General features: G+C 42.1%; 1 protein-coding gene across 1 annotated transcript in view; it reads left to right on the top strand.

Annotated features, from left to right (window-relative positions):
* The first annotated feature begins 28 nt into the window (after window positions 1–28).
* Window positions 29–13,179, top strand: part of foxo3b (forkhead box O3b) — a 43,392-nt gene continuing 30,241 nt past the window's right edge. The window contains exons 1-2 of the mRNA XM_017423286.3: window positions 29–313; window positions 511–1,267. Coding sequence (XP_017278775.1) covers window positions 713–1,267 — 555 coding nt within the window. The 5' untranslated portion in view covers window positions 29–313; window positions 511–712. The remainder of the gene's footprint in view (window positions 314–510; window positions 1,268–13,179) is intronic.

Genomic DNA, 13,179 nt, shown 5'->3' on the forward strand with positions numbered 1-13,179 from the left:
GGGGGGGGGGGGCTGGTCCTTGATCGACTTGCATGCGTATTATGTATGTGTGCGTGCGTAAGAGAGCGTATATGCGTGTGTGTGTGAGAGAGAGTGTGTGTGTGTGAGAGCAAACTGAGATACAGTGAGTAGTAACCCCAGAGTGAGGTGGCAGTCTGTCTTATTCCACATCGACCTGCTCCTGCGCACATTTTTATCTGCCTTCATATCTCGGAGAGGCAACATGGCATCTGCGCGTGGCGGTGGACCATCCGGGATCTGATCTCTGCCTCTTCTTCTCTTTGTGTTGCCTCGGAGGGACTGTCCGTTCAGGGTAATTCATTTAAAGTCTTAAGGGAAGGGGGGGGGGGGGTTATTTCTCTGAGACTTGTGATCGCCACAAGGTGGATTCAGATCTTTTGTGCGCCAGGGTTTTCCGTTCAGCTCCAATTAAAGCCCACAGATGCTATATTTGTTTTGTGTGTTTTTTTTCTTCCCTCCTCTTCATTATTTCTTTCTGTTCCTCAACAGGCGTCAATTACAAAGTGGCTCGTGGGACTCCGCTGCCTGCTGTTGAATAGCAACAAAAAAAAGGACGGGCGCGCGCATTCATGGGACGCGACTTTGACAGCTCCTCGTCGCTGGTCTTGTAACTTTCTCAGTGGTCAAGCAGGGAGCGGGTAGCGTCTGGAGATCACCGTCGCCGCCATCCGTCATCATCATCGTCGCAGCCATGGCTGAGGCTTCGCTCCCGGACGCGCTGCCGGACCTGGACGTGGCCATCGACCCGGACTTCGAGCCCCAGAAGCGGCCCAGGTCGTGCACCTGGCCGCTGCCGCGACCCGATTCGAGCGCGGTGAAACCGGAGGGCAACGAGATCATCCCGGAGGAGGAGGACGACGAGGAGGACGCCGCGGCCCCGGCGGGGATCCGCGTCCGCGGCTCGGGAGCGGCGGCGGAGGACCAGAGCAGCGGCGGCAGCCCCGTCGCCGACGGACCGTTCCCCTCCCCCGGCCAGGACAGCGGAGGCTCCCCGCTCTCCTCGCACTCCCCTCCGGCCACCGCGGGCGCGCTGGCCGCCGGCAGCCTGGCCGCCGCGCAGACCCCGAGGAAAGCGTCGTCTCGCCGCAACGCCTGGGGGAACCTCTCCTACGCCGACCTGATCACCAAAGCCATCGAGAGCTCGCCGGAGAAGCGGCTGACCCTGTCCCAGATCTACGACTGGATGGTCCGATCCATCCCGTACTTTAAGGACAAAGGCGACAGCAACAGCTCCGCAGGATGGAAGGTAAGAGCCGCTCCACGCAGCAGCAGCACCCACCCGCCTGGGCCCCCCTCCTTCCTCCATCAAAACAAAAACAAAAAGCATGTGGCTCGCAGAAAGAGGCAGTCACACTCACACAGCTCTGTCTCCCCCTGATTTACGAGCTTGTATTTGTGCAGCATGGCGCACATTACGCCTCATTATCAAACTAACTGAAATAACAGATCCACAACCAGGAGAGGGATGAGGGGAAACGTGCACCAGGTTGTTATTTAAAGCAACATCCTAAGTTCTTGTTTGTTTGCTTATATTTTTTATTTTTTTTGCACATGAGCTAGAATCCACTTCTCCAAAGATTTTCACACTGCTCAGGTAATCTGCATCAGAATAATTTTGCAGTCTTTTCATAGACGTTGATGATGCATGCTGTGGCCCCGGGGCTCGAAGTGGAACAAAACAAACCAAACCGGTCTGTCTGGAAGCGAGGTGGCCTATTTTAGGTGTTGCAATCCTGTTTTAAGATGCTCACAGAGTGATACAATTACATAAGACAGCTGAGCAGCAGCAGCTCGTCTATTAATGGACTGACTGTAAACAAAATGATTTAACGGTGACCTGTGTGAACACATGTGAACTCTGGGAGGCTTTTCCTTTATTTGTAAACTAGGAGACACAGCAGTTTGCTTGGTTGTAATTTTAGCTCTTGGAGATTGCAATGAAATTGTGCCTCTGTCGCGGTTTTAAAAGGTAAATTTCCAATTCACCCACGAGGACAAAGCTTTGGTTTGTTTCCCATTTGTTGTGTAAACCTTGGCAGGGAGTTATCGGCCCCTTATAGGTCAGGTAGGCAACTGCCAAGGCTGTTGATCCTGGCATGCAGGGATTACAGAACTACTGGGTGGCCCTGAGTTTTGGGCAAGTGTCACAGGTACCAGGGTGGGTGCCAGGGGTAACAGATGATGAAGATCCTGAAAACAGGACAAAAAGGACGAGGCAGAGATCAGCACTGCACGTCACAGAATTCCACTGGATGATGCTGGTTTTATTAAACATCATCACGAGCCTTTCTTTGTCTCTCTCGTCTTCTCGGTGCTTCAACATCATTTCTTTTCCGTCGTAACAGCCAACAGATGTACAAGTTCACAACGTGAGCTTCACTCTTCATTTACAGTGGTCTCACATTCTTCTTCTTGCAAAATCTTCCCTTTTACCCATCCATTAGCAATGAGGCATAAAAATAAATAAATAAAGTTTGAGCAAACTGGATAAATTTGGCACCAATTTCAAACTACAGGAGTTATAACAGTAAGGGAATGTCTAAGATTTCAAAACAAGCAAACTATCTGCTCGCCTATAAAATCACTTCAAAATTACAGTGAATGTAGAAAAGATCTTAGAGAACGTATTGAGTGAGTAAACAAACGTTTTACTTCCTTATGTAAAATTGGCTGTGGGTTTTGGTAGAATTTATCGCTGATCGCAGGTAGATTCTGGCACCCCCACATCTATGTTATCGCAATAAAATTACACAACATACATTTTTGTATTTTACCTCACTTACCAGTGTTTGCAGAAGAACCAGTGAGGTTGATGTTTAATAAAAAGGTATTTAAAACACTAAACAGCAAGTAACTTCATTAATGCCAACACAGAACAGTCTGCAATACACTTTCACCAGAAAAACTGCTAGCTTTTTATTTATTTATTTTGTTTGTTTACATTTGCACATCAACATCCACAAAATGTAAAACCACGTTCTCGAAACGTGACTGCGCTTCACAGAATTCTCCTAGACAATGCTACAACCCGGATGTGGTGCGGCCACAAGGCTAGCCGCGGAGCTAACCGCTGCCACCTTTTGGCCAAGACTGTGTACTGCAGGGCGTTGTCCCTGTCTTCACATTGGTAAATCCTAACGATTGCAGACATTTCGATTCATTCAGATGAAACGAATGCGAAACAAAACTTCCAATCATGTAAATGACACCACTTTGTGCGTCTCACACAAGCCTCATTTTAAAGGCATCGATCTGGTCGACAACATATGGGAGCGGCAAAAAAAAAAAAAGAGCCGAGGGTTGGCACAAAAGGTCAAAGAGCAGAGCTTAACACCCGTTCGAAGCTGAAATCTTAGTCCCACAGGGTGTTGGGCCATATTTTGTCAGGCTGTCTCAAGTTTGGTTATGTGATACGCTTCAGCGAGGTGCAGTGAAGGCTGTGTGTGTAGCCCCTTGTGAGTCAAGGCCGGGTCCACTGTCACCATGCAGGCTTATTACTCCAGGAATTTTGGGCATGTGGTTGGTTTAGTGTTACTCATGTCCTGGTCTATAAACCCCGAGGTGGAGCACACAACCCTCTAGGAAGACTTTCCTTTTAGGACGAGCTTTCTCCAAACAAAGCTTTGTGCGAGGTCGTGTGGAGTTCTGTGGGAAGGTTATGAACAGTTAATATCTCACCTGTTGTACATAGCTGTTTGAGCTGCTTCAGTTTGGAGAAACGGAGTTGAATTCTCACTGCACTGTCGAGTTAATGACTAATTTGAGCAGAACAAAACCAAAGTTTGTTGGTTGCAGTCTTAAAACATAACTAAAATGTTGTTTTGGAAGCGTTGATAGAGGCTGCGGCAGTTAGCTATAGCACTTTCATCATGAATATCATAATATTTTTACTAAAATAACTAAAATGGGATACTGACAGAAATGTGACGTTTATAAATTAGTTTTCACATGAACTACTTTGAGATTTTTAAGAATAATTTAAAAGCAGCAGTCCACTTTGGTCTTAGCGTTGCTCATGCTAACTGTTAGCTCATCAGCCTCAAAGAGCTGTCTACAACTAGTAAGACAAATTATTGTTCATAACCTTTCCACAGGACTCTTTCTGAGTTTGTATTTCATAAGCTACTTTTAGGTTTTTGCAAGAAAACCTCATGAAAGCCAAAAAAAAAGACCACAAAGCCTTAATTTGAACATGTAGACTCCACAAGGGGACTATTCCAGAGCCTCACTTAGCTCCTTTTCTCTTTTGGAGACTTTAAACTTTGAACACCTACAGTTTCATGCAGCCAGGGCGTCTTTGTCAAAGAGATTTGCTAAACAAATCCTGGTAATCCCCCTGGGTTTCTCTAGAACGAGCTTAGTTACGTCATATGTCTTCATTTTAGTCAGACGTAGGTTTAGATGACCAGCAATAACACTTTTATAACCTTAGATTGTCTTTAACCAAAGGAAAGGATAGGCTGAGAACAAAAAAACAAACTTCCTTGCTCTTACGCAGCGCAGGATTAAATGTGCTATTCCTTATAGTTTCTGTAGTTGGCTTTTTTTTCTTGTAATTAGATTTCCAGTTCACATGTTTTGCATAATTTATTTGTGACATTCCACCTGTGTGACTGTGGCTTTTAAAAAGGCGACACTCCTGACGTCAGGTGATTCAGGTATTTTACCTCCACCTGTGGGAGAAAATAGATGCACTTGAAACCATAAATTGTGGTTGAAACTAATGATCTATAGACTGAAATGGGTTCTTTCTGAATATATGATGTGAGTATTCCTGATTTCATTCTGCAGGGAAGCTGTTACAGCCTCGAAATTCACAGAAGCCTTTGAGCGTCTGAATAAAGGAAGATTAGGTGCACCTGTCTGTGCGGTGGGGAGTGAATGCATCGATGTGTGTGTCTTGAACTTTGTGCTTTAGCGTTATTCAATCCTGCTGTAACACGCTCTTAGTAGCCGCCCTTTACAAGCTAAGACGTAGTTATGTCACATTTGAAGTAAAGAGATTTCAGCGGCTGCGCAGAGCCACAGAAGAGGTACATATACTGTAGTATATTTCTCCATGCGTGTTTTTAAACCCCACTTTTCAGTATACATTCCCTCACAGACATGTTCAGACATATTCCTTGGAGAGCGTTCGTCTGGTCATGTTCAGTCTTATCACCAGGGACAGTAAAACTCTGCACAGATCTAAAATTAGCCCCGATGATTAGAATCCTTCCATTAGATTACATAAATCTCTGCCTCACTTCGCGCCGCAACAAGTGTGGTGATCGACGGGTCTGTTTTCGTTCAACTGTTTCAAAGTCCTTGGGCAATTAATGATCGTTTGCTGGTGCTTTTCTTTGCTGAAGTGAAAAACAGGTTCACGCACGGAACAACTGCAGCTGTTGGCAGCGCGCACATTATTAAAATTAACCAACCTACTCCTCAGCACTTTTGCCCCTTATGACTGTTTCTGGGGGCGGATCGGGCAAAAAAGCCCAAAACAACTCCTCCTAATTATTCAAGATCATCATGTAGCATGCTGAAAGTGTTGATGTTTTTTATGCAATGCCAAAAATCTGTGTGTTATTACCAGAGCAGAACAAACATAAAATCAGTGTGGTGAAGCTGGTAGTGGCTGAAACTTCAGCTGCTAAGAGCTGAAGCGCTAACTATCTGGTATGAGGTGACTGGCTGCTAAGGATATTCCTACGATAATGAAGAAAACTGCAAAAAAAACAGATTAGCTGGGGGAGACAAGTGGGAGGTAGAGGGTCTGAGTGAGTTTGCAGGTGTGTGTCTGTGTGTGCGTGTGTGTTGGTGCTTAACGCAATCAGAAACCAGATTGATCTGGCACCATGCCATGCTGGAGTAACTGAACCAAAAAGGCAATAAAAATGGGAGTGGAAGGAGAACGGTGGTGGTGATGAGGTGCAGAAAGAGGGAGGAGAATGGAATGGAGGGTGGGAGGTGGGGGTGGTAAATTAAGAAGCTTTGCTCTAAATTGGTGTATTACATCCACCTTCTGGCTGTGATTCCCAGCGGAGGAGTTTTCAGGCTAAAGGGGTGATGAGTGATGTGAACTCACCTGCTCCAGGCTGAGAAAACCTCCAGGTCCTGTTCTACTTCCATTTCCAATCAGTGACATTTTTTTTTTCTTTGATGGGGTTGCAGAGCTTTGTTCTCTTAAGATTTCCATCTGAAAATTGCCCAAAGACCCAATGACTGTCAAATGGCTTTTAGGATGTGTTGCTGCATCTATACATTACCATACCAACCGGCAGAACCTCCAAGGTCTCTATGCAGTCTTGTAAAACATTGAAAACTTTGGAATTTTAATATATTATTTTCTAAATTTGGATAACTAACATAAAAAACATTCATGTTTCCAAACATTACCTCCAGTTCTATTTTCCAGAAGATAAAAATGTGAGTTTCTTAAGTAATAAATTGCTGAAAAAAGCTGTGGACTTCTCAGATTGGTTATATATTTATTACATATGATTATATATATATATATATATATATATATATATATATATATATATATATATATATATATATATATATATATATTCTTTTTATGTTGTTTCTAAAAAATTTCGTCACAGTTCCTCAAAAAGTCTGCATCCACACAAAACTTGTACTTGGACGCCCAAAGATGGCCCATCGACTGACTGAAATATTTGGAAATTTAAGTCTGAAAACTATGGGATGAAGTGGAACCGAAACTTCCCACAAGCTTTTGGTGATGACGGGTGGTGACAGTTGGTTTATGGTACATTAGAAAGGTGTTGGCTGAACTTGTGGTCACTAGCTTTATAGATCCATTATAAAAGGTGTGAAAACTATGTGAAGGGTATAACGGCTCACTTTTAAATTGAACTTAAAGAGAACCAGCAAAGATGGTAAAACATGCAGAAACAAGCACATTTTTAGGTATCCTTTTGTTTGTTTCCGCCTTTTTTTTTAGTAGAAAATTTTTGTCAAAGTTGGACAAGAAAGAAGTAAAAAATCATAAATTTGCCTGATTATTTTTGCTCTCTCTCTCTCTCACCACCCACGTCACCCTCTGCAAGATCTGTTCTCCTGAAAGAAGCTTCTCAATTATTCAGTGCTCTTGGGATGAATTCAGATCACTGTATTAATTTTTAAGAGCCTGTTCTTGGCTAAAGGCTAACCCTCCTTTCACAGAGTCTGTGTGTCTCCTTCATTTTCACCCCACTCTGGGTTTTTTTTCTTTCGTTCTTGCTGCTCTCACTCCATCCCTCATTATTTTCCTGCCAGTTCCCTCATTTGTCTGGATGTAAAACACTGTTGTGGGCAGAAAGCCGTTTTCCTGTAACTTGGCTTTTGCTGCTCCAAAGCCCAACTCCTGAAATCTGTTGCAGGCTCTAATGAAAGACGATAAATCTTTTGGCTGTTTTTTTTTTTTCTCATTACAAAGAAGGATGAGGAGGAAGTACCCCTCTCAGAAATTCTCCGTAATTTTAGATAAAGCTTAGAAAGGCTTTACTTAGTCATGGCTTTGCATTGAGTGTTTTGTGTGTTAAACAGACACATGAAGACAAAGCGTCTGACTGCACATGCCCAGCCCTTGATAACATCTAAACTCCAAACAATTGTGTCCAACATGCTGATTGCATGCTAAAAATAGGGGCTGGGTTTCAAGTGAAGTTTGGCTCTGTGTGCATTAAGTGTAAATCCTGCAGAGCAAAAAGAAAACAAAAAGAATATAATTATTTCTAAGGGTTTCCCAAAGGTGATCAATGCTATAAAACCACAACGTCGTTTATTTTCACCTGCTGCTGAAGGCGAGAGGCTGGAATGTGTGTTCATTTGTCTGGAGCGTTAGCAAAATGTCTCATGAACCATTTAATAAAACTTCCAGAAAGTAATCCCTGAATCTACTCCTCCAACTGATTAACCCCATTTCAAGACAGCTATAAATTAATCATTTTTACAGATATGGAGCTGAAATTTGGTGTGGTAGTAGCCAAGTATCATCCTCAACACATACTTTGAGCACTACTAATTGCTTAAAACAATTAATTTGTGTTATGCATGCCTTCAAAGAATGCTGGGCCTTTAATTTAGTTTTTATTTTAGTGTTTTTAAGTTTTAGAACTTGATTGATAAAGATTTTTTTTAAATACATGCAACTTTTATTAGAGGTTAAACTTTTAGGTTGCTCATATGTTTAAAAAGAAACAAAAACCTGAATGTTGATGGGTGATTATCTTTCCTTATCGCTCCAGAACCTGTTGAATCATCATCATTTCTGACGTTGCTATCAAAGCAGCCCTCATACCACCCCCAAGGCATGTGCTCAGCAGTTTTTGTTACATCAGATTACACTGATCTTCTCCACCTGCTGATGCAGAAAACCCTCTCCTGTTCCAGCCAGATAACTGAAGCAAAGTGTGCTTCTGAAGTGGTGGGGAATGATCAGCTGCAAATAAAATCCCCTAAAAAACTATAGTACAGATGCACAGCTTAGTATAACTGAGTGGTGGGTTGTTTTTTTTTTTCTCCTGCTGGTTGGAGGCAGGGTTAAGTGTCCTGTTGTTTCCTTGAAAGCACGTCTTGCATTCCTCTCTGCTTTAGGCATGCTCTGGAGCTGACCCTACACTTTGACCTTCCTAGAGAAAATGTTTCTCGTTCACTTATTTTTTGAAACAAATTTAAACATTTACAAAGAGCCAAAACTACTAGCTTGGCAGGAAAACCAATTTACAGCCGTGTTGCTTCAAAACATATTATCTGGCTGACTGTACAAAATAAAAATAAAAGCAAAAACTTGTAGGAAAGCAGCAATAACACACCCCCGCCTTGGCTCCGTTTTCTGTCTAGATAAGCAAACTTGCAGCTGGTTTGTGCTACAATGTAGAGGTGAAACAGTAGAATCAGCATTGCAGCAGATTTACTATAAAGGTTTTATTTCGTTATTCATTACTTTATCCTATGTGAATAAAGCAAACAAGCTAATGAGCTTAGTGAAAAGAAAGTTTTTCTTCTTTCAACAGGAGCATCTGACTAGACAACAAGGACAAGTTTTTACAAGTCAATGACATTGTTAATGACTATTTAACGGATTATTACGCCTCAACTGTAGACGTTTTGCTGTGTTCATACATACAGACACGTGCCTTTGTCGACAGAGCAAGCCGGGGGGGTTAACTTGTCGCCATAGCAACTTATTACTTGTCAACCAGGTTGGGGGACGACGTGCAGTTTGGTCAACAGCTGATAACAGAGTGACCCAGTGAACCCATCATGGCTTTGCGTATTCACACCCACTCGTGCGCAGTCAGCTTGCACATACCTCCCACTCCGGCTTCGCCTCTCACCATCCCTGATAACCACATTGCAGCTGATTTGGGCCCCTTGCCTCTTCGTCGCCTCCCCTGTAATCGACTCCTTTCACCACCACACAACCCAACATACCGTTGCCTGTAGCTGTATTTTTATACGTGATGACATTTTTTTTTTTTTTCTCATTTTAAACACCAGACCTAAAAAGAGCCTCCTACATCAATCAGAAGTTATCATCTCTGAAATTAGCACAGCAATGTGTCTCTCGGCTTTTAAAGTTTAATTTGTTTTCTCCTGAGCTCGTCTCTTTCAATTACACCACTCCACTGATCTGGCGTCACCGAGTCTGCGAAGGACGAGCCGAGCTACTATTCCTGATTAACATTTAATTGACTTCAATTAAAGCTTTCTGTGTCAGAGGAGCGAGGCAGAAAAGAAGACGACGAGTGGCATGAAAGAAAAATCCCTCTCATAAACCCGTTTGTGATGCTCTCACTCAGTTTCAGATTATCTGCTGCTCCCGTGCACTAGTGCCCTTCCCCCCACATCACCTCTCACCTCTCAATCCACTCACCCCCTCCTCCCTCCTTCCCGGAAAGAGTTAGTCCAGATTGATGACAGCAGATTAAACCCAGATTACGTTAGATTAAGCGTTTTGGAAGGCACTGTCACAGCTAAATTAAGATAACCCACCTTGTGTGTGTTTCTGTGTGTATGTGTGGACAAAATAGGTTTGCAGATGTGTGATGCAGAATTGAACACTTCTCATGAGTGATTTAGTTGTCAGTGGTGCGATTTGTTCTGTCATTGTCTGAACTGATGACAAATATGCTTTTATGAAGAAACACAGGACAAAACATACATATCTTGTGTCTTTTCTACAATTGTTTTACCCTTTTTGTCTTTTTATAACTTGCCATAAAAGGCTGACAGTCATGTACTTGCCTGTGTTTGTTTGTCTGTCAATAAAATACCTCATGAACCACTAGACGAATTTCAGTCATGCTCAACACGAACTCCAAGTGCTAACAGATCAAGTGAGATCTTTGTTTAAAACTTTGCCATTAACCTTAGCAATCTTATGAGTTTCTGCTTTCAAAAGAAAACAAAGACTTAGATTATTTTATGTGGCAATCAGACATGTAGGAATTATAGTGAATGTCTTGTCTGGTTTTTATTATTGGTGTTGCAGAACCTCGTTTTACTTTTGGCAATTCATAGCCACCAGGAAATGAGCGAGCGTATTTTTCGTAAACAATGCTACAGGTTAGGGAGAAGTATTCTTTGGTTTGCAGTTTGAATAAAACAAGTGTGTCATACTTTGAGCAAGAGAAAGATGTCATGGCATATTTCACTGATTAAAAATCCAGTGACGGGGCTGAACAGGCTGCTTCATTGGCAAGTGAGGAAATTAATGCAGTCTTGTGAAAATTATAAGTGATTTCCCAAACATAAACACGGAATTTAACATTGCATGATAACAAATGGAGTTCAGTTGATTATTCAAACAAAGCAGAGCTTGAGGGACTAATGTTTTACATCATTATGGAGTGTTATGAAGCAAATGTTGGAACCATTATTCAAAATAAAGAGAGGCGGATTAACGGCAAGGGTAATAAATCCAAAAAGGACCAAAGTGTTCTAACACTTTTGCCAAGACAGTGTTCAGTTTTGGATGTTCTGCAGACCTGGAGCTGCGAGTGGAAGCTCTCCAACCACTGAGACGGCACTCCCAGATTTGATAAGCAAAGTCTGAGTGCCATCAAACAGCCGTCATTCCGTCAGCCACCTGTTCAGCGCCCAGCCTTTCTGCGTGGACACAGGATTCTCTTGTCTCTGTGTAATCCTATAGGTTGGAGTCGTATGTATGCATGGCGAGTTAGTGTCTGGTATGAATTTGCACTGCCTCAGATGTGCTGCTATGCACATTATGGGCTCCAATGTTCCATGTCGTCCATGCATCATTAAAATGAGAGAATTTTGTTTGCAGTATTTTTTTTTTTTTGTTCTCTTGTAGGTGGTTAAACAAAGGAGTATGAGAGCATGTATCCATGTGTGTTGAACAATGTTTCATGACAATTAGTANGGGGTGTCTTATAATAGTTCCCATAATGTTCCTACAGCTATTACTTTCAGCACAAGCGTGTGTGTATGTGTTTTTTTGAGGCCTCCTCAGATGCAAGTAGCTCACAGTACAAATCTCACGCTTTGTGAAGTCACAGCTCTTGCCCCTGACCGCTGCTGAAACAGAAAGACAAAAGTTGACGGGAGCAGTTGTGGTTAAATCAAAGAATCTGCGTGCTCATGTGATGATTGCATCTGAACATTTTACATAAACACCAAGAAGAAAAGTTCTGTTTGTTTGTCTTGTGTCATTTATGGTTTTCACAAGTATGAAATGTCAGGAAGATGTTTTTTTTTTTTATTTGCATGCCTGCACGAGAGGCTGATCTGGGAGGGTGTAGAGAAACATGCAATGGATAGAATTTCAATTAGACTTTTTTTTTTTTCCAAGAAGCTCTTTAAAAGCTGCAGCCCATATGTTTTGGGGCAGAGTAAGTTAAACATTGTGGTAGGTTTAGTCATGCCACATAATTTTCACATATTTGGCATTTTCATGTTTCATGCCCAATGTTTCCTAATTTATTGAATAGTTTGTGACATAAATCCAATCCAGTTATCCTATCCTTGTCATTTAAATCCATTTCACAAGACAAGTCTCCAAAATGTCTTGAAATGTTTATGGCAGTTCTGAATTTCCTCACCTGAGTCATGAAACTCACAGGTCTTGGTGCTTGATTTTTGAACATGTTCAAAGAAATTTGTGCAACAAAGTTTCCCTGAAAAGACCCTGCCTTGAATTCTTCTTAGTTTAGTTTAAGTAAAATCTAGAGCTGCATTTTGACACCTGGATGTAGCAGAAAATATCTGACGCTGCAGCTCTGAATGCTCAGGTCTAAAACAACCACGCTGATCACGAATAATAGTTATAAAAGAAAAAATAAACTGGTTCAAATTTGCCTGTATTTGTTTAAAAAGTGTACTTATTAAATCATAAATTGGGGGTGGGGGGGGGCTGCCAAGTTGGGTACAAAGTCGGGTAAACATGGGCAACAAAATAACACATATGGCCTAGAATACATTTTGCAAGTCGTGCACTCAGTAATAGTTTGTAATTTTAAAAAAAAATTAGCTGCAAAAAGCACAAGTTGTACAGCTTGTTGGTTGCTTGGCTGCAAACAGTAAAAATTCAGTAAGTCCGCAACTGAAAATTTGCCAATTTTCTCACAATTATGAGTTACCAACTAGCCTCCAACAGTGGCACCTTAGTGGATTCCTACTCTAACTCTTAAATACACTGTAGCTTTGAAGAGCTTTCTCTTTTCTTTTTGTTTCTTCCCTCCATTTTCCTTATCTGTTATGGTTTATGAGACCTTGGTAAACCTTTGTGTTTGCGCACTGGAGTTTTATTAGGGAGAGTGAATGAGGGATGGGTTTGATAAGGTACAGGAGATACACCTGCACAACACAGATCTTTATAAAAAGAAGACACCTAAGTGTGCTGACAGCGCACAAACCTGACGCTGCCTTAGGGCAAAATATTTCTGGGTCGACTTTATTTACTTGGGAAATGGTTAAAAAGCTGAATTGCGGAGTAAAGAATCTTGCAAAGGAATTCAGCTCTTTTAAGGCTCACTTTCAGTCTTAAAAGTAAAATTTGCAGAGTCAGTGAAACAGAATGCAAGTGTTGTGGACACAGTCATATCTACCTTTAGCTGACATGATCAGAATTTGACCAATGGCCCTGAAACCCAGAGGGAAACACTTCCATGAGGACCTTTCCCCCACAGAACTGTGCAG

Source organism: Kryptolebias marmoratus, linkage group LG19 (genome assembly GCF_001649575.2).
Source record: "Kryptolebias marmoratus isolate JLee-2015 linkage group LG19, ASM164957v2, whole genome shotgun sequence".
Taxonomy (NCBI): domain Eukaryota; kingdom Metazoa; phylum Chordata; class Actinopteri; order Cyprinodontiformes; family Rivulidae; genus Kryptolebias; species Kryptolebias marmoratus.